Source organism: Phodopus roborovskii, unplaced genomic scaffold (assembly GCF_943737965.1).
Source record: "Phodopus roborovskii unplaced genomic scaffold, PHOROB, whole genome shotgun sequence".
Lineage (NCBI taxonomy): Eukaryota > Metazoa > Chordata > Mammalia > Rodentia > Cricetidae > Phodopus > Phodopus roborovskii.
This window is the reverse complement of record NW_026125700.1, coordinates 1,942,823-1,964,990: the sequence shown is the minus strand read 5'-3', so window position 1 is coordinate 1,964,990 and position 22,168 is coordinate 1,942,823. Positions and strand designations below refer to the sequence as shown.

General features: G+C 39.4%; 1 protein-coding gene across 2 annotated transcripts in view; it reads right to left on the bottom strand.

Annotated features, from left to right (window-relative positions):
- Ocrl (OCRL inositol polyphosphate-5-phosphatase) overlaps positions 1 to 22,168 on the bottom strand; it is a 486,659-nt gene that overhangs the window by 48,275 nt on the left and 416,216 nt on the right. The window contains exons 1-2 of one of the 2 annotated variants that reach the window (XM_051178473.1): positions 4,579 to 4,701; positions 881 to 960 (exon numbers count right to left, since the gene is read on the bottom strand). In XM_051178473.1, coding sequence (XP_051034430.1) covers positions 881 to 960; positions 4,579 to 4,658 — 160 coding nt within the window. In that variant the 5' untranslated portion in view covers positions 4,659 to 4,701. Of the gene's footprint in view, positions 1 to 880; positions 961 to 4,578; positions 4,702 to 22,168 lie in introns of those variants that run through there. The other variant, XM_051178474.1, reaches the window with a different exon arrangement.

The window sequence follows — 22,168 nt, the reverse complement described above, 5'->3', positions numbered from 1 at the left end:
CATATAGCCATTGATAGCATGCATGGACAACACTCTCAATACAGTAGCAAGTGGATAAGAGGAAAAATGTTGCATAGGATGAGTCCTGCTTAAATGATGTGATGTGCACAGAGAAAAATAGATGCTAGGTGCCTCTAAAGGATGGAATGTAGCTGACTTGTCTGTGCCCTGCTGCTCTTTCCAACTCTTTTACAGCATGCATGTCACTGTTGTAAAAAGATAAAGTCCCATTAGAAAGCACTTGTGCAAGGTGGGACTCAAGTTCTCAAGATTCTGCCCTGGATACAGAATGTTTCAACTTGAAACAAACACTGTACCTTTGGGAGAAGTGATACATTTGTTCTCTAGTAATCAGCTTCCTTTCTAGAACAATGTGAAGCTTCCGGAGCAATGCCTCCTACACAGCTCTCCCAGTTTTTGAGTTTCATTATAGCAGGTGAAATGAGGTTTTTCCATGTTCAGTCCTCAAGTGTGAGGGCAGAAAGCCAAATATGTCCTCCCTAGAGTTAGGTTTCACAAATGTCAAGGCTCTAGAACTACCATAACTGAGTATGAGATATTACAATCTAATGAATGTTGGTTAAGTCCAAGGTAGTCATTTTATCCACATGTGCCATTCAGCATAAAAGATTATTTACACATACCTCCAACCCTACTCAGGGAAGCAGGTAATATATATACATGTATTTTAAAATATAATTCTTTAGCATTTTAAACATAACACCTTTTCAATGGCAGGTTAGAAATGTTAACTTTTTCTGTGAAGAGTAATATATTTCATTTCACATGCAGTGACAAATTTGAATATGTATGACATTATACACTGCATTAATGACCAAAGTGAGGCCTTTTAAACTAGCTAAGTCATTAAAGCAAGTACCTTGAACACATCTGAAGTGGCTATTTATAGGAATGATATCTTGAACATGCTGTTCCTTCCCATGCAACTGGATTATTAACCTGGAACACAGAAGAATGCATCAATGAGTAGCTACTGAAAACGCTAAATCTTTTGCAACAAAACACCTTGCTGTCTGTCTACACAAATATAATCTGTGTTTATTAGACTTGCTGCATTTAGTTCACTTCATCTGAATATCCCAATTGGTAGATGTTGCTCAAATGCTAAAAGGATAATAGTGGTGATCAGTATCTGACCATCCAAACTGGCTTTCATGCATAAATAGTTCTTGTCTTAAAACAATCTTAAGAGCATGCATTGCAAGTTACACACTTTCTTGGTATAAACATCAGAGTAAAGAACCAATAACTTTAAAAGAACTCATCAATGACAGGCTCTATGGCTATCTTTTTGTCTTAGTATTTTTAGTGCTTAGTACAGAGCCTGGCATATCACAGACACTCATGTGCATTGAATCAATGGATCACACAACTTGTTTATTAGATTTTCACAATTAGTTTCATGTCTTTGACCAGAGAAGGATTCTGTCTCTTTCACTCATGCGTATAGGTTGCTAGAGGAATAAGCAGAGTCATTTCTGGACCAAAGTAAAACCAGAAACCAAAAAGTTAGCCAAAACTCTAAGTGGGTTGCCTTCACACCCTTTGTGTACGTCCTGGTATTTTTTTTTAAACTGTCCTTGTGAATATATTATGTGAAGGCAGAATGTGAAAATGCCACTCAATTACAGGAGGAGATGAGTATTATAAAACAGTAATTCAAAGTATGGCAGGGGAGAGAGAATAGCTGGAAACTATAGAAACTGTAGAGGCTATACCCAGTAACCCCTCTTCCTAAAATTGAAACATACACATGACATTAGTGCGAGAGGTAAAATTCATCTTCTGATCAAAGGGAAGACTCCATATGGTATTTTTATGCAAGCATGAATGAATCTGACTCCCAAGTATGAAGTGCAAGCCTTCTAAAGTCATGTACACTCACTCCCTACATCACTGAGACAGGGTTTCACTATTGTAGTTCAGACTGGCCTATAACTCAGTATATAGCGTAGGCTCTTCTCCAGCTCATCTCAAGCTCATCTTCCTGCCCAGACTCCAAGGCTCAGGGATTACAGATGTATACTATCATGTTGGGCTCATTTTTTATTACTTCTTTTTAGGCGGCAGAATCAAAGTATAACTTAATTGGTACACAGCCATTCTAAACATCAACTGGTTCCTCGACATCAAACACTCTACTGGGTTTTTTTTTTCTTCAAGAATACCTCTTTTCTTCCTGATCCACAGTTCAAATACAACCTCCTGTGTGAAGCCTTTTCCAAATCCTTCCAAGCAGAACCAGTAGAGTTCTCCCTGTACTCTGGCCCTCCAATTGAACACTTAAACAGCAGTCACATTTATTTCTCCTCATTGACTGGAGTTCCTTGAGAGCAAAGACCCTATCCAGTTCTGTCTACAGTCTAATAGTTACTCAATGACTACTGGTTGAATAAGTGAACAGTTTTAATTACACTACAAGCAGAGGTAAATTTCTAAATGAAACTCCCCAAAGAAATAAATATTTTTAACAATTGATTGTTTCCCCCCAAAACTCCATACTTTTACTTTTCATTTTTTGGCTCTCAAGCAAAGCTCTTCTATATTTAGAACCACAGAGTTAAATATAGAGATAGGTTTCAAGTTCTAAGACCAAAACAACAACAACAAAAACCCAAAGTAAAAACTTCTGGACACCTAGGTAACAGAAGCCATTAAGAGAGAGAGAGAGAGAGAGAGAAAAAAACCTTTGAGGCTTATTATAGGTGATATTACAGTTTTAGATGTCTCCAGCGAATGTTTTCAAAAGAAATTTCACTGCCATATCTTTAATCCCGGCACTCTGGAGGCAGAGGCAAGTAGATCTCTGAGTTCAAGGCCAGGCTGGTCTACAGAAGAGTTCCAGGACAGCCAGAGCTACACAGAGAAACCCTGTCTAGAAAACAAGAAATTTCTCTATGGAATTCTGAATTATACTGCATAGGTTTAGAACTCAGCTTTGCAACCTTGAGGGTGAGTAAGTAACTTAACCTCAATTTCTACATCTGTAAAGAGGCATGATAAGTGCTTAGAGCTGCCATCAAGCTGTCACACGTTAGTTGTTGCTATACCCTTATAACTTATATAGATTCAGGCCATAAGTATTTGATTTCTCTGTGGGGAAATAGTCAAGAGTGCTCCCCTTGCCAAGTTTAGAAGTTGTTCTAGGACAAGAGATTAGACAGAACAAATTACTTATCCCAAGATCACCTGATTGCTCCTTTATTAGAGTTCTAAACCCACTATGGGGGGCAATTCCTGAGTTGTGGTTATTTCAACAATGTAGTTAGTTCACTCGACTCTTATAACTTTGGCTTTTTTAGAGAAGAGGAAACCAAGATACATAGAATCTACTGGTTTGTGCTGATTACACTTCTACACACCGTTTCTACCTCTCAACATGGTAGTGGAATTGTACCATTCAATTCACTGTTCCGTTAAATGTAGTCTTATTAAACTAGTCTTCCTGGATTTTATAAAGTCTAGGGAAAATAACCTGAACGTCTCACATCAACACAACCGACCAAGCAGGGTCTAGGAAAGAGCTACATCACAGATTTATTGACAGTTAGTTACAGTGACACCCATAGCCCCCGCTAAGTTCAGGCCAGGCTAGTGGTACTTTTCTTCTATGTGAATGAGATGAAGGATTTAAAAGTGGGGCCCGAAACAGTTTTTCATGCAGAATCCAATACTAAGAGATAGTAGGATTTAAGTGATCAACAATTGTTAAACAGGGAGGGAAACTGATTCCCAGAAACCAGTGAACCAAGGAAGTCGCTTATACAGACATAGCGATAGGGCATTGCAATGTGTAATGGTAACCATGGAAACTTAAGATGAAGCAATAGTGGCAGGGGGGCAAGGTTAGTAGTTGTGTGATAGCTTATCAAAATAATCTTTTGCTTAATCAGTCAAAAAGTATTTACTGAGCTATCATCTAAGGAGGTGACTTGCATTGATAAAATGTCAAACGTCGCTTTATTTCTATACATTTCATTAGCTTTTCTTTCCAACAGTGTAGTCTAGTGAGACAGTTACTGCCCTACACCAACGCATTAGTGAATTAATGAATATGCCTTCAAGCAAATGGAAGAAGAGAATCCAGGGACTGGAAGAGCCAGTCGAATGGGAAAACGATAAGTCGGGAACAGTAACAACATAGCATTGCCATAGCACTTCTACTTTGTACGCCACTTTTGCATTTATGATCCCCCCAGTTGTACCTCCAAAAGGCATAAGACAGTTTATGCTTTTATTCAACTTAAGAGGAAAGACACCAAGGCTCAGGAAGCCTTATTAACTTGGTTACACAACACATGTGCAGGAACTAAGAACCCAGGCTTCCTGCTTCCTTGTCCATTGCACCCATCCACTGAGCCACAGGGCCTGGAGTTATCTAGCAGCTTGGAAGTTGGTGATGGGAGGCCTCTGCTCAGGAAGTGCTAACTCTTCACACCTGGCTGTGAACCTGTTGCCCACTTGGTTGGCCAAGGTGGGTGGCTCCTTGCGGTGTCAGACTCAGGGAGGTTTATGGAAGAAGGCTCTCTCCTCCGTGGGAGTCAGGTGGTTACTTACTCATATTGCCCGTTCCTCTGGGCTAGGGTCAGGGCGCAAGGCTCCCGGAGGGGACCCTTCATCTCCAAACCCTCCACCATATGCAGGCACTGGTCAAGGGTCTCTCTCTCTCTCTTATTTTTTTTTCTTGCAAACTCAGCCAAGGAGGGGTGACACGGGGGGGGGAGGCGCACACCGGCCGTCCTTCTCGGTTCCCCCTGTGTCCCCTCCCGAGCCGGCCCCCTCCCCCTGCTCCGCTCGCCCCCAGTCCTGCAGCATCCCGGCCCGCGCCCCCCGCCCATGTGGCCTCCCTTCCCCTTCCCCCTTCTCTCAGACGGATACTGCCAGAGGCTGAGCTCCGACCGGGAGCTGCGGCTCCATCAGGGCGGCCTCCAGGCTCTGCAGGGCTGCGGACTGCCAGCGGATTCCACGACACCGCTTCCTGCGGCCTGCCGCCCACCCGCCTGGTCTAGGCGGACAGAAAGGGCTCCGGCGCCACCGGGCGCTGGGAGCCTGGGAGCCCGGGAGCCCGGGAGCCAGCCGGGGAACTGGGGAGCTGGGAGGAGAGAGTCTGACCCGAGAGAGAGCGGCGCCTCCCGCCCCCGCCCGCCTGCCAGGCCGCCGCAGATTTCGCCCCCTGCGACCAACCTGGGGAACTGCAGCCATGCAGCCAGACACCCGAACGACTTCAGGACTCCATATCCCTCCGGTCTAGGGGAAGGCGGGCTTCGAAATACTGTCTGCAACACACCAGAAAGAAAGAGTTCTGAGGGAGAACTTTGAAGACTGTCAGAGAAAAGAAACAGGCACAGCCCATGAGCTGGGTCGATAGGACCCACAGCATGCTGCCAGAAAGAAAAAAAAAAAAAATTCCTTAAGTTATGAAACCCTCTGTTGGTCACCCAGTAAGGTGTTTTCTCTTTCCATGTTTTTTTTTTTTTTTTTTTCGTCCCCTAAATTGGGAGATTACCCAGGTGACTCCAACTATGTGAAGTTCAAGCACACATGCCTAGTCTAGATCTCTTAATATAGCCCATTGTGAAAGTACTACTCACTGTCTATAACATCATTTCACACAGACATCAACCCTGAAAACTTAAAGCTACATGCCTTCTTCCTCTCTCCTGATCTTCTTTAGCAAAATAACCCTTATTTACCTCTTCTTTGAAAGGACCTTTTCAAATCCTTGCTCTCTCTTTCACACTGCCATGTAAGCTTTTGTGATACCCAACCTGGGTTACTGAATCCACCCCCACAAAGAAATCCTGTTAATTTAACTTTTCCAGTCTGTTAATAGTCACCAAAGTACTACCACTTCAGTTGTGTTAGTCATTTGCTCCAGAATCTATATTTGACTAGATATCAAGATTTCCTTTAAAGCTATGCTAGTTAAGACTATACTACGAACACAGACCATAGTATGAATGTGACCCTCAAATTGACCCATACGCGCATAGAAGATCGATACTCACTATATATGCCATTTCATATCAGTGAAGAATAGATTCTTCGCTAAATACCACTGGGAATATTGATTTTTTCCACATGGAAAATTATAAAACTAGATCCTTACATCTCACCATGCATGGAAAAATCACTTTTGGGAGGTATTAAAATAAATAGACACCCCGAGACCACCAGACAAGCTGTGTATACTCTGGATAGCAGAGCTGGGGAGGTGAGGTTAACCAAGCACTTTAGAGCCCAGAAGTTCACAAATGAGTCTCAGATAGCTGCCATTAAGCTTTTTACTCTGTTACATTTTGACTTTCCTTTGGCCTGATCTTAACTGCGTCCAGGTTCTTCCCTCTGGAACAAGAAGGTATGTAACTTATTTTGGATTTTATAGGAACCTATAGTTAAGAGACTTCAGATCTTTAAAGAGAATGTAGGCTTTACAAATAATTGGTATTTTTAAAAGATTGAATTGAATATTTTGTTTGTTCTTTGAGACAGGTTTTCCTGGAATCATCTCTGTAGACCAGGCTGGCCTCAGACTCAGAAATCCACCTGCCTCTGCCTCCTAAGCAATGGGATTAAAGGTGTGCTCCACCACTGCTTGGCTAAGACTGAAACATTTGAAAGTCGTATTGAGACTAACATGAGATCCCAGAAAAGAAATAAAAAGGGGGTGGTTTAAAACTGTGTTTGTATGTCAAATTTGATAAAAAGGTGGAATGTCATAGGTCTTGTAAGCTCAACACAAGCATAGCTATACCTAACAGGAAAAAATCCCAACTGGGGAATTGCCTTCATCAGATTGGCCTGTGAAGGTGGTTTCCTGATTACTGAGCTGTATAGGAAAGATAGTTAAGCAAGCCAAGGAAAGTGAGCCAGTAGGCAGTATCCCTCTATGATTCCTGCATCAGCTTCTGCTTTGGCTTCTGTTGATGGACTCTAATCTGTGAGATGAAATAAGCCCTTTTCCTTCTCAAGATGGTTTTGGTCAGTGTTTTATCAGTGGCAGGGGGTGGGGGTGGGGGACTAGGACAGGTAGATTAAAAATCCAACAGTGAAAAGCACAACTTTGCAACTTTCAGAATAATGTGGAAGAGTAGGGGTGACGGCTATGGGTCAGTGATTGCATATATATTTAGTAGGCACAAGTCACTGCAACCCTCACCACTAAAGTTATTATCTTAAAATAGAATGAGAAGGATAGCTTTAGTTGCACTATTTTCCACAATGCATATACTTTAAGACAATAGAGTGAAGCATGATGACACATGCCTGACAATCCGTATCCAGCAGCTGAAGCAAGTGGGATGTGAGTTTGAGGGTACCCTGGGTAGCGTAGCAAGTTCAAGACTAGTTGAAGTTATATAATGGGAGCTTATTCCAAGGAAAACAAGGAGATAGAACTGTTGACCTTGTGGCAGGCTCTAGGTTTAATAACTAACAACACACACACACACACACACACAATCTAGCAGAAAAAAAACTAAATATATGAATAATTAATTGTCCAGTATACTTTAGTGATTGCTAAAACATAAAAGGATACATAACTTTATTACTATTCAGGGAACCTAAAACCATGAAATATTTCTTAACAATCATTTATTTTGCAAAACACTTAAAAGTTGGGTAGCATCTGTTAGGTCTTAGGTCTAGAAGTGATCTCAAGCTGGACTATAGAAGGATTTCTGTAGATCAAAGCCAGCATTCCTCAGGAATTTTTCCATCCCCCAAATGAATCTCTCCCTCTAGCTACCTGATAATCTATATGTTTTGTCCACTCTAAGTCTCTCTTGTTACTCTATTCTCCACTCGCTCACTGTGCCTGTCTCTTGCTATTTCCACCACTCGCTCCTGCTTCCCTAGACCCTGACCATGTCCAGTCTGCTTCCTTTTCCTCTACTGTGGACTCTTACAGATGCCTCTGTATGTTTTCCCTGTTTTGCTCACAATAAAAACCTTCCTCTTCCTGGAGCTGTCATCTTGGCAGTTTCTTCATTGCATTCCCTCAGATGCAGCACCAAGTGTTTTTTGAGGATTTAGAACATTGAGAACTTGGATAGAATTCGAGGTTTGTAAAGAACAATTGACAATGTCTGCTAAAAATGAGAACTCACCCTGTGGTGGTTTGAATGTAATTGGCCTCCATAGTCTCATAGGGAGTGGCACTACTAGGAGGTGTGGCTTTGTTGGAGTGGGTGTGGCTTTGTTGGAGGAAGTGTGTCACTGTGGAGGCAGGCATTGAGGTTTCCTATGCTCAGGATACCGCCTAGTGTCTCACTTGACTTCCTGTTGCCTGCAAGATGTAGGAATCTCAGCTGTTTCTCTAGTGCCACATCTGCCATGCTCCCTACCATGATGATAATGGACTAAACCTCTAAAACTAAGCCAGCCCCCTCAATTAAATATTTTCCTTATAAGAGTTGCTGTGGTTCATGGAGTCAACATTGTCTGGCACAATAGATTGAGGCAGGACCAAGGCCCTCTCCCATGCTTTAAAGTTGAGCATGGCATCCCACTATTGGGAATGGGTTCCAACAACTGACTCACATACCAGGGACAGATCCTGGTCCTATTGCCAGGGACCCTCAGATAGTTCAAGCTTCATAACTGTCTTCCACATAGGGAGGACTGGAACATTCTTAATTTCTTAAATTCCAAATCCTCTAGCAAACACTTTCTTTCTATTTATGTGTCTATAATTTCCTAAACCCAAATCTCTGTCTCTTTATTAAAGTTCATTTCCAGTTTTCCATTTTGATATGAAAATTAGAAAAAAAAAGAGTTGCTGTGATCATGATGTTTCTTTATAGCAATAGAAGAAACCCTAACTATGACATACTCTCAAACCCAGACATTCATTTCTAGGCAGAGATGCTGGCAAAACTATACTTTCTGAGCAAAAAATAAGTGAATAATTGATTTTGCATTCTTTGTAACAGATGGAAGCAAAGGAAATGCCTGTTAGAAGGTGAATGGCTAAATTATGGTTTTCATGAAGGTAAACAGTACTATTTTGAAATTAAAATGAATGAATTTGAGCTTTAAATAGTAACAGAATTAAATATCAGAGCTCTGGAGTTAAGCAAAAAATAATGTATCATATAATATCTATGCAAAGTCTTAAAATTTCAGCACTTGGCTACATAGATGCAGTAGATAGCAAAAGTATAATATATAAGGCACAAAATGCATGGTCATAAAATTATAAGAGAGGAAGAGGCCTGGGGAGGATCATGGGGCAAGTGTGAACAATATCATTGTCTTTTTTCTTTTTTACCCCTTTTCTTTCTTTCTTTCTTTCTTTCTTTCTTTCTTTCTTTCTTTTTTTTTTTTTAAGACAGGGTCTATGTAGTGCTGGCTGCTTTGGAATATACTATGTAAACCAGGCTGTCCTTGAACTTGTAATGATCTTCTTGCCTTCTCTCAAGTACTGGGATCACAGGAGCATGTCCTCATACTCAGCTTTTAATATTTATTTCTTAAAAACACAAGATGGAAGTTGCTGTTGTAAGATTGGTTGGAACTGGGTAGTGGGTATGTATATTTGTTCTATTGTTCACATGTTTTCCCACATTGGGAATCATCTGCAGTCAATGAAAATAAAAAGGGAATGATCTGTAGGAGAGGGTGAGCAATGTCAGGTGGTAAAATTAGGCCAAGAAAAATGAAGGACAAGAGACTTGCTTTGATGGCTGCAAGGAGTCCACTAGTGAACACCAAATGTGTGCTTTCAATTAGAGGTGAGGATAGAAGCAAAATACAGAGAATGCAAGGAAGGAGCTCTGTCTTGAGAAAGTGGAGACAAGATAACACATATTGAAAGCTTTGAAAATAGAAAGGAGAAAATTAATTAACTTAGCTAGAAGTGTAAAGCAGGTTTGTGACAGAGCCCAAAGGCACTTTAAAGCCAGGGAAAGGAGCCAGCACATATTCGATTAAGTAGGCTGGAAGATCCCATGCAATTTCCCCTGGTAATTGGGAAGGACAACAATCCAAGCTGGAGTTGGAGGAATCAACTTTGGAGCAAAGGCAAGAGTCTCTTCCATCCCAGTTTATAGTATCCTCTGAGCCACATAGTGGGTTTTGAGGTAACTCTTTGTTGGATAAGAAAAATTAAGGGATTGCATAGATATCGAAGTATATGGATGTAAGGACTCTAAAAGCTAAGTCTTCCCTAAAGGTAATGATGGCTACATAGAAAAGACATTCAAAGGCTGGGGATATAGCTTAGTGGTGTAGTGCTTGCCTAGAAAGGTGTGTGTGGGGGTCCCATAAAGAGTTAAATGGTTGTGGAACAAAGTTGAAGCAAATGCATTTTTAGCTTTAAGGAAACACAAATCTCAGCAGCATCCCAGTATGACCGACTTCTCAGTGTGTATCTTTGACCTATCTATCACACAGTGTCAACTAGAACTTACAGGATTTTCAGAGACAAAATGAAAACTTGAGATCTTGGGCAGAGCTCTTGGCTAGCATGTGAGACACCCAGGATTCTGTCTCTAGTACTGAAAAAGAAAATGACATCTTAAGGCCATAAAATACTAAATAAAGCCAGTAAACAAAAACAAAGTAATTTATAATCAAGTATGTTCTGTCAAGTATATCAATTTTATTTTTTCCCAAAACTCATTATATTTTGTTCTTGCTCTGTTCAGGACCACAGAATGTTCAATTTCTGCTTGGTATGCTCCTAGCCCGAAGCTCATGATATCTGAGGCTTGTTTTTAGGTCGAGTCTCCCTACTTCTCAAGTCTGCTTAATTATTACAGAGAAATCACAACCATCATAAATTAAATTAATTATGCTCAGACAATTTCAAAAGCAAAATTGCAAAAGCCCTTTCAAAAATTTATAGTAAAATATAAATGTTTAATGTAATAGGGGATGCATTTTAATATGTTTAATTTGAGGCTGGCTGGTGCTTCCACAAGTGAGAGTGTTTAGGGTCTGTGAAGGTAAAAACAGGCCTGCTTGGCACAGATGAGGCCAGGAGGAAGGATTACATGTAGGTGAGTCAGCAGCCAGAGGCTGGAAGGCAGGCAGAACTGAGGCATAAATGATTCATTGATTTTTAAATTACCGCTAGTTGAAAAGCCTTGATTTTCACACGCAGAGGGCCAAGTACGGTATTGCTTTCCATACAGCAATGCATGGAGAGCTCATTCTTATTTACATATTTCTGTTTTACATTTCTGTGATGTATTTCTAGCTAGGCATTTCTATTTTGTTTACATATATTTTCCTTCTGGGTAGAATTTGCACCGAAAAAGGTTTTATTACCTGGGGTCATGTATACTGTAGAGAAATGGCGAGAAGCCCAGCAAGTAGAAACAACTAGTCTCCTTTGGCATATAATGCCCTCCAGACTCTCCTTTCCTACTAAGCCTCACCTCCCATTTGATATTTCTTCCTTTCTTGGCTGAGTTCTCCATTTTCTGCATATATCATTCTTGTCTTTGGACCATGTCTTGTCTTTGGGCTTACTTTCCCAAATACTGAATCCCGAATCTATGCATTATCCCCTCTCAGAAGCTAGAGAGATCCAACTGAAACAATATGGAATCAGCCTGTTTTTCTAGGATCCAAGAATCTGTTTGTGATGCATTTCTATTGGTTGGTTGGTTAAACATTTTCTCTTAATTTTTTAAATTTCGCGCGCGTGCGTGTGTATGTGTGTGTGTGTGTGTGTGATGTGTGGCAAACAGGACAATTTGAAGGAGTCAGTTCTTTCCTCCCAGCATATGAGTCCCAGGGATTGAGTTTAGGTTGTCAAGCCTTTGCACTCTAAGCCATTTCCTGAGCCCTGACTTTTGTTTTGTTTTGTTTTTGAGACAAGATCACTCATTCTTTTTTCCCCCTTTTTAAAATAAATTTAAATTAGATTCAAGGTTGTTTTACATGTTAATCCCAGTTCCTTCTCCCTCTCTTCTCCTGTACCAACCCCCTCTCCCATCTTCTTTCTGCTCCCGGAGGGAGGCCTTCCATGGGGATCTTCAAAATCTGTCATATCATTTGGGGGAGGGCCTAGAATTACCCCTGTGTATCTAGGCTGAAAGATATCCCTTTATGTGGCAGGATCACTCATTCTACAAGTCAGGCTGTTTTGGAACTTACTACATAGGGCAGGGTGGTCTCAAAACCATAACAACCCTCCTGCCTCAACCTTACAACAACAATGCCTGCTGGGATTACAGATGTGCATCACCACACCTGGCTTTGAGTGTATTTTTTTCTTCAATTGTATAAGGAAGAACCTTGGGATTTGCACAGGCCAGGTCAGTGTTGTACCCTGAATATGTCTTTTCATGGTTATTGCTTAAGACTTATCATGTCTTTGGAATTGAACTTGTGCAGTAGTTTGACTTAATAAGATAGGTGGGATCATGGTACCAGCTTTAATTGTTCATCCACTTGAACACTGCTAGCTTGCCATCTTGGTTTTCACCTTTATGGAAGGTTAAATAACAAAACTGGTTATAAAATACCCAATATCTTTCCAAATATAAGAGGTGGTGATGTTGAGATAGTGTAAAATCATAAAAGCTTCTAGAATTGGTCAAGATGGTACTCATCAAACCTATAAGCTGATCAAAATTCTTAGATTACATATAAAATTTTCTGGAGTACTTTGGTAAGCCTAAGGAAAAAAACTGAGCTATGGCTAAATTCCAAATTGGTACCTCATTTATTGGTAATAAAATCATCCACTTTCCCAAAGTTAAGTAAAGAGCTCTAATTTCTTGCATAAACAAAATAAAAATTATCAAAGTGAGCAAGTTGGTATTTTTTAAAGAATGGAATTAAATAATTACAGGCAGAATTATTTTTTACAGGAGACAGACTTTTATTCATCTTTTATTATTCTTATTATATTTTATATTTTTTTTATCCTTTAATAATGGTGCATTAGATACTTGAGCCATGAATTTAACCTAGTGATTCGGTAAGTACTCACAAAACTAGGTCATATACCAACCAAGGTCACCACTGAGGGGCATTAGTTGTGAGTTATAAACATGAGACGATTTACCATTAGTTTTTAATGTTAGTATACAAATTGGTGGGTCTCATCATCAAATTTTCAAACATATGTGTCATTATTATACGTTATTCTTATTCATTCTTCTCCCTCACTCCCCTCCCTTTTGTCCTCACTACCTGATTCTCTTCTTTTCCCAGTCCAGTCCTCCCTTCGGTTTTGTTATCGGGAAACATCCAATTTTGAGAGCTGTTTTTGTTTGTGAATGCTGCAAGGTCAAGTAGTATTTAATCAACACTGCGGTGGATGCAGTAAGATGATGTATGAAGATTGCCTGAGTGCACCTACCCTCTCCCCCATGACCATTGCTGATGTATGGCGGTGTGGCTTGAGACTGGCCTCGTGTCCAATGTAGGTGTCATAGAGGGAAAAGAGAACATATTCTTGATTTTTGTTTTAAGGCTCAGTCCAGGGTTTAAAACAGATTTGGGAAGAGTTCCTGCTGATAAACACATATTACACCCCTCACTTCTGTCTCTCTAGCTCCAACAAACAAAGGCCAAAGAAGTGATAGGAACATGAGTAGGAAGAGAAGAGAAATTAGGAGCAGAGAGAGGTCTTGTGGCAATGATGAGATGTAACTGTGTTGGGGAACAGTAGAGGCCTTGCCCTTAGAGGTCTAACAGAAAGATAGCGCCCTTAATGGACGGCAGCATGTGTGGATAACTGTAGCCCTCTGTGAAGACCTGTGAAAACTACGGCCAGAACTCAAGGAATAGGCTCATCCCTTCCCCCACAACTGCTATTTCGGTCATATTTTTGTAAACTATGGCGTTCAAAATCAAGATGACTGTACGGAAGAAGGGAGAAGATAAATCCTAAATTTGATTGAGTCTAAGTAGGAAATGTCTGAAAGAGCCTCCAAATAATGAATTGACTGAGTTTTATGTGGCTAACCTAATCATTGCTCTCAGGAAAAATGGTGCCTCTGGAAAGAAATTGTGTCCAGATATAGGCAGTATAAAGTCCAGAATTTAGTCTCTCTTGCTTATGGAGGTATACTCAGTGCTAAATACCCCACACAGTAGCAATAGGGTTTCCATTGGCATCTGTAAAGCATACAGTATTTTCCTAAGGCTCTGTTAAACATTCCTCACAGAAAAAGATGAATGACTTAGAATTTTCCTAAGGGTGTTAAACATCAAAACAAATTGCAAAATGCTGTCTTGTTTCTTGGGTACATGCTCCTTACTTCAATGTCAGTATTAATTTAACTCTATCTATCCTCAGTGTTCTCTGTTATTTTACCTGATGGAACCCCCAATTCTTCAATATTCACCTTAGGGCCTTCCTCTTTGAAGCTCTTCTCCCATTACTGCTCATCTGGAAAGGAATGCTCCCTCTTCTTAGCAACAGTGTCTCTTTGTACCTTTTATAGAACTTCTTGGAACTCTTCAAGGTCTATTTTGTATCATTTTGTTGCAGAACTAAGGAGCACAGGATGGCCACTGTTCATTCTTATCTCACCATTTTCTCAGCACTTTATAGTCACACTTGTTAAAGCAAATGCTTATAGGATATCTGTTTATATTTTCCACGGTGTGTCTGCTTTTTCTTCCCTTTAATGTGCATAAAACCAATAACCACACTGAACAACAATTGTAAAGCAAATGTCCATGTAAATTCTATCTGGTAGAAACAGGAAATTGAACACAGTACTTGAAACAGTACTTCTAGAGCATGCATCTCTCCCTTATCATTCCTTCCCCAACCCAAGATTAAATCTGGGCTAGTTGCTGAGCCAGAATTCTCTGAAGTATAGAAATTCTTATTTATTTTCATTTGTCAGGACTTGTGCCATATGGGCTATTAAAAAAATCTGAAGATTGGCCTCTGTAGCTTAGAGATACCAGGCTTCCTTGGCATATTCAGGGCTGCAGATTTGATCTCAGCACAACAAAAATTTTAGTATCACTTGTGTACATAAATCACTATCTTGACTTTTGTGATAATCATTTCCTTGTTTTTATTTTTACATTGTAACATATGAATATGTGATATATTATTCACATGAATAAATATATTGACCTGTTCAGAATTACACAGTATATACTTTATATTTTGTTTATTTCATTTAATATTATGTCATGAAGGTAGATGCACATAGATGTTGTACATTTTCATTGATGTGCAGGATATTGTATTGTGTAGTGAGTATATCACAATTCATTCCCCCGATGAAAGACATTAAATGATGTCTTGTAACTGTCTTTTTCAAGGTGTTAATTTTATTGTGGTGCACAATTGGAATGATAATTTTCTGTAGGGTATATTATCCTAGTAGATTTAATGAATGATGATAAGAAGCAAAGATGCATAGATAGTGTATTGTGTGCAAGATTTTTGTTAGAGACCAATGCCCATGAAAGAAAGGCACAAGAAGAAGGTTTGGGAAGGCAAGGTGAAATGCAATATAAGAATGAAACTTGAGTCAATCATTGAAACAAGTAAAGCCCATTGGTGTGTTTTCTGTGTGGATAAAAATCGTCCTTTTCCTCCCTGCCTTACTTATTCACCTTAGATATGCAAGACCTTTGCCCAAGCATCTCTGTGCAGCTGGGGCAGACTCAGGAAGCTATTAGTTTAAGACTGTCTCTTTACTTTGCTTTCCAAATCCAAACAGAATGCATTTCCTGAAGGAGAATCTAGGTGGTACGTCTCTGTCTCTACCACAATATGTCTTCAACTCTAGCAACATAACCTAAAGCCAGACTGGTTTCTAAAGTAGCTGCATAATTTACATTCATACCTGCAATGTGAGACCCATCCTGCTCCTCATCCTTCTCAACTTTTTCCATTGTTAGTCTTTAAGGATTTCAGCCATTCAAGTTAATGTATACCAGCTCTATATTATGTTTTTTAGTTTGCCAGTCTTCCAGTGACTATAGAGGTTACACCTTACATGACTTTTGCTTTATTATGTCTTTGTTTTTCCAGTTTTGCTTTATTTTTCTTTCTTAAATCCTAAATGGATATTGTTTATGCAGGGTCTGCATATCCTGTTCAAAGGCCAAAGGCCACTCTTTGTTTGATCAGTTGTTCTTTGCTTGTTTGTTTGTTTGTTTGTTTGTTTGAGACTGGGTCTTGTTGCGTAGACGTAGACCAGGTTGTCCTGGAACTTTAAACTCACAATCCTTCTCTTATTGTGTGCTGACACACCTAACTGTTTATTTGTTTTTTTTTTTAAACAAGTCCTTCAGATGATGCTGCTGTGCAGGCATGAAAACCACTAGTTAATTCTTGGACAAAGACTTTATCCATTTTCTCAATGAGCCATCATGGTATTTGGTATATTGTTCTATATGCACTGTGTGGTAGTTTGAATGAGAAAAGTCTCCCATAAATTCTGATATTTCAATATTTGGTTCCCAGTTGGTGGTGTTATTTGGGAAGTTTTAGGTGGTACAGCCTTGTTGGAAGAAATATGTCACTGAGGGGTTGGGTGGGCTTTGACATTATATAGCCCGACCTTCCAGTTTGTTCTCTGTGTCATGCTTATTGCGGAAGATGTGAGCTCTCGGCTTCCTGTTCTGGTTGCCTTTCTTGTCTCTTGTTGCCATGCGTCCCCACTGGGATGGAATCTTACCCCTGTGGAACCATAGATCAAAATAAATTCTTTCTTCTAGAAAGTTCCATTGTTCATGGTGTTTTATTACAGCAATGGAAAAAAGTAACAAATATGAAAATTGGTACCAGAGAGTGATTGCTTTGGAGAAGAATCTAACTGAGCTGAAGAATATGGGAGTAATTGGAACCTTTGCCAAGAAGAATGGTTGAGTGCTGAATCAGAGCTAGAGACCATTCCTGTGATATTTTGGCAAAGAAGCAGGTTGCCTTCTTGCCTTAAGAGCTTTCGTGAGGCTGTGTTAAAAAGTAACAGACTCATTTTGTTGGTAGTGAAAATTTCAAGAGAAATAATGTTGAATCTGTGGCATGGTTGTCACTGATAATGCTTATGTATGTATACAATGAAAATGAACATGTAGGGCAGAGAAAAATTCCAAGTGTACACTTAGAGAGAAAAGAACACTAGGAGGCTTAATGCATGTGATGGAATAGAAGATGTAATTGTTAGGATTTAAAAAATAACGAAGAAGCTTCCTGTTCTATTGTGGAACAAAGAAAGAAGTGCCCTCAGAGTAACATCTCACCTAGCTAAGCTTCTACTTTGTGAAAGACTGTCCAAAGACTTCTGCTCCTAGAAAGTAACTGAATAATGAGGCTCTTGGTAATGTGAGTCAAAGAGGCCAGGGTCCATTCTAAGATGCTAGCCACACTTGGCAGCATTGCTCATCTAAGGCTGGCTTTAGCGGGATGGAGGATTCAATAGTATTGGGCTAATGGATTCTTCCTCTTTGGGTTTCAAGGACCACTGAGTACAGACTGTGTATAGCAGGATAGTTCCCATGTTAAGGCTCTGAGAGTGCAGGTGGTCATTGTGTGAAGCCTGGGTTGCAGTAGAGACCCCAAGATTACAGAGATGCCAGAGTCATGGGATATCTGCCAATGATAGCTATATACAGGGAGTGAAGCCATCCCAAGAGAGAGATGCAGGAGTGCTGGAGCCATCTAAGCCCATTTGACAATTGACATGGCCTGGACAAATAGGCAAAAAACTCTGCAGGGACATGATGCCAGGAAGAAATCAATAGCATACTGTATTTAAGGGATACAGTACCAGATCTGAAGTGATCTTCAAACAAGCAAGAATCATACTGGTGGATGGTTGAAGATATTCCAACCATAGTGTCCCACATGTCTAGAAAATGAATGGCCAGCATTAAAAGGTACCATGGAATCTGAAACAAATGGTTGAGGTTAACTAGTCAGTACAAATAGCAATACATCAACCAAGAACAGCATTCATTCAAGGTAAAGGTTTGAACTCAAACTGTATCTCAATGTGTTATAAGTAGCAGAAACTAGAGATGATGCCTGCACAATTGAACTGTGTATTATTTTTTTTTATGCATGAGATATCTGGTAAAACTGGACCCCTAGGACAAGATAGAAGAAGGGAAATAGGACAAACAGAAAAGCCAACCTAGAAGTCCAAATATATGTGTGGAGGGTGGAGGAACCAATGTATCAGTGTAGTTAGTTCTTGGACTGAGCACGCCTATGTAATTTTCAAAAAGTGAATCATTCCATTATAGTATTTGATATGTAAATTCTACTGTCATACACAAAGTATGTTCTTTTTTTTAAGCCATGAATCAAATATTTTTCCTGCCTTCAGGTAGGTGTCAGTCTAAGTTGGGAAGTGTCTTGATTCTCTTTGGCCTAGTGTACTGCCTTTCTTTGGAACTTACCTTTAGAAAAGTGCAGTTCCACTAAATTGCTGACCTTTGAAATGATAATAGACTCAATTAACTTGGCAGCTGTTTAGGGCTGACTTCCAGCCAGGGGCTTTTTATATCCTTGGCTGGGTCTGAAGCTTGAGGTGTTACATTGAGTTTTGTCTTTCTGTTATTTAGCATTCACTGACTGCATTTTATACACCAAGACCATCTAAAGTGGTTTTCATTTATTTTAAAAATACTTCTTCATCCATTTTTATGTTGTATCTTTATTAACCATTTTAAGTTATGTATTATCCTATCTGTTTTACAGATGCAAATCTGAGGGCAGAAAGGTTTGACATTCAAGCTTTTGGACTCCAGTGTCAAAGCCAGACACTGTTTTGCCAGTAATAATTTTTATAATGCATAATATTATACCTTTAATAAACTCAATTCATATAGTTTAGCATCTTTTGTGTTTTAGGGTATTATGGAGGGACTGATTTTCAGGGTTAGAAAGCACCTGCAAAATGGATATATTTTTTCATGGCCTATTTTACATAATACTTTCTACAAGAAGAAAAATACACAGCTTAAAATGGTTACAGTTAAATGTGGTTCCTCACCTAGGTCACATTATTGTAACCAGTAAAATAATTTCTATTGCTTCTGCTACTTTTCCCAACATGGCCACATTCCTCCTTTAGGATAAAATGCTATTGTTTTTCTCATTATATATCCCAGGCTGGCCCTAATCTCTATAACTTCTAGCCTTACCCTTCTGTGTGATTATTGACGTATGCTGTTTTCCTTCCCAGTTTTTGACTCATTGTACTAGCTCATATTTATAGCCTTGAGTAATGTTTTGATTTTCATCCTTAAAAATTTTCTTTATTCCCCACATAAAGAAATAGCTTTATCAAGGAAAACTGATATACTAGAAAATAAAAAACTAGATATATTGGAAAAGGTGTTTCCCATAATCTGACCACATTGCTGCAACTCCTGGTAACATTTAGAGCAGGACTTTTCACTATTTACATACATTTTTCTTTCCTTCCCCCTTTATATTCAACTGTATATTAAGAACATATTTCTTTGTAAACAATCACCTATTTATATAATCATTACTTCTTAAAAATTTTATTACTTACTTTTATGAGTGTTTTGTCTGCAAGTTTGTGCTCTGTATGGATGTAGTGCCCAAGGAGGCCAGAAGAGGGCATCAGATCCCTTACAATTGTAGTTACAGATGGTTGTGAACCACCTTGTGGGTTCTTCAAGTTGAACTGGGTCCTCTGAACCAATGCCAATGCTATTAACCACCGAACCATCTCTCCAGGCCACACACAATCATTCTTAATGTTTCCATTCCATTTATGAATGTGCTTTACAAGTGTTTTCCAATCCCTTCTTGAACATCCCTTAGGATTTCCCCTCTGAGCAGTAACTGTCCTAAGAATCATTACTGTTTGGGTATTTTAGAGGAAACAGCAGGGAGATAGGCGATAGAAATATTTTCTTTCAGTCATTTTCTCAATATAACTTATAGGATTAAGGAGGAAGCTCCGTGAAGAACAGGGAACTTGATAAAGATGAAATGGGAAAAAATGAAATGTTGAGTGAACTTGGAATTTGAATCTGGCTTATGACACTTACTAGCTATGGAATCTTAGCTGAATTGTTTAACCTCCTAAAATTTCCATTTTCTCATCAGTAAAACAGATGTTCTGATTTTTATTTGATGACATTATTAGGAGCATAAGCAGTATTGGATAGTAAGCAGGTAGCATTCCAAGGGCCAGGAAGCATTGCAGAAGAAGAAAAAGGGGATGGAATAGCCAAAGGACGGGGATATGTTCAGCAGAAAGATGTCTTTAGGACATGTCAGAGCCACTGCATTGAGGCTGTAGCTACATTCATGAGACCTGCACAAGACTGAGTCCATCCACCTTTCATCATGGATGGAAGAGGGGTCTACAAAGTCCTGTCTGTCCACAAGGGACTATTGGCTGTTAAAAGTTGTTGGGGCAGGGGTGTCGTTTTCTTTAGTGTGTTAAGCCACTGGTAAATCACCATTGCTTCAGTAAATAACCTCTAATCCATGCATGGGTACATTTCTAATTTAATGTGGGACACACACAAGAGGGAGATGGGAAAGTAAAGCATGACTTGCTGAAAGAAAGGGTTCCAGCAGAGGAGGGATATAACACAGGAGAATTGAGGTGAACAGAACTCAAATTCATTATACAAATGTACAAGACTATCAAGCAATTATAAACAAATTTACAAAATTTGCTGCAGAAAAACCTAAATAGATTAAATAGTAAAAAGAAAAGTATAGTATTAGGTGGTTAGGAAGTGTTCTATTCAATATGACCAATAGCTTTTCCTTAACACTGTCAGCATCAAGGACATCTGGCTTTAAAAAAAATGCCATCATCATAAATTAAAAAAAAAAAAAAAAGACAAGAAAGATGGTTGGTTCAATCTGGTATCATAGTTGCAACCAAGATACTCTGACAAGAATTCTGTGTACTAGCTTCTAAAAATAATTATATGGTTTGAAGCTACTATGTGGGTCCCATGACAAAATTCAGAGACAGGATAAGAGAAAGAACACAAGGCCCTTGAAGTAGCTTTCAGGAACTTAGTAAATCAATTGAATACCACGTGTGGATATACATTCTGGTGGTTATTGGACAAGTCTCATTTTGTCGAAGCAACAATTGCAAAACTTCTATGATGTTCATATCTGCCAAATAGACATTTAACACAGGAGGTGAAATTAATTTTGAGATTCCTACATTCACATTGCTTCCACTCTTTATAAGCATTCACTTTGTTCTCCAGCCCCAATGGAGTAGTGCAATTAAAGACCATTTCACAAGACGAGTTCATATTAGGCTGGAGTAGAAGCAGATAGAGCAGGGTGTCGACAATCCTAAGTGAGGGGACATGAACAAAGTCTACAGAGCATGAATTCTAGGCAGATTCACAAATAAGAGGGTACATGCTCTGTAAATACCAGCTGTTGCCATAAGCCAAAGGCCAATATTTGCATGAATCCCGTGGCAAAGTCTGTTGACTAAGCATCGACCTTTCCAGCCAGATTCTCATACCTGAATGCACTTTCAGCCACAGTGTCTTAAAAAGGAAGGATTGCCTTATACATATATTAAAAATTGCCAAAATACAAATACATTCTATCTCCCAACCCTAAATCAATTCCCAAATTCTTCTCTTGGAATGTGGAATGCGTATTCACACAGAAAAAGATGCCCTCAGGAAAGTGCATGGAATACTTGGTGTACCGGAGACATTGTATCATAGCAATAAGGAATATGGTATCTTAAATGCAGGGATACAGTAAAAAGCAACAAATAATTCTTGGGCCTTTCTACTCTTTCTGCAATCTGCAGTTAACAAAAAGGGGAATTCTATTTCCTCTCAGTAGCAGTTTGAATGAAAAAAAAAAAAAAGAAAGACAAAAGAGAGAGAGAGAGAGAGAGAGAGAGAGAGAGAGAGAGAGAGATCCTTTACTCCCTTTGTTTGGTGTGTATATGTATACATCCTACTTTTTCCTTTCTTCTTCTATAATTGGTCGACCAAAGGACCTTATTGATTGATTGAGGAGATTGTACAGGCAGTGGGGAAGGGGTAAGAATTTGCATCCCTTAATGTAGCTGTGTATTTTAATAGAAAATTCATATTCTAATGATCAGTTGGTAGACTTCATTTCCTTCTCCTTCTTATTTTTTCAACAGACTTTGATGCTTCAGGAATACTAGCTGTTTTTATATGGAGACACACAATGTCAATTGGCTAG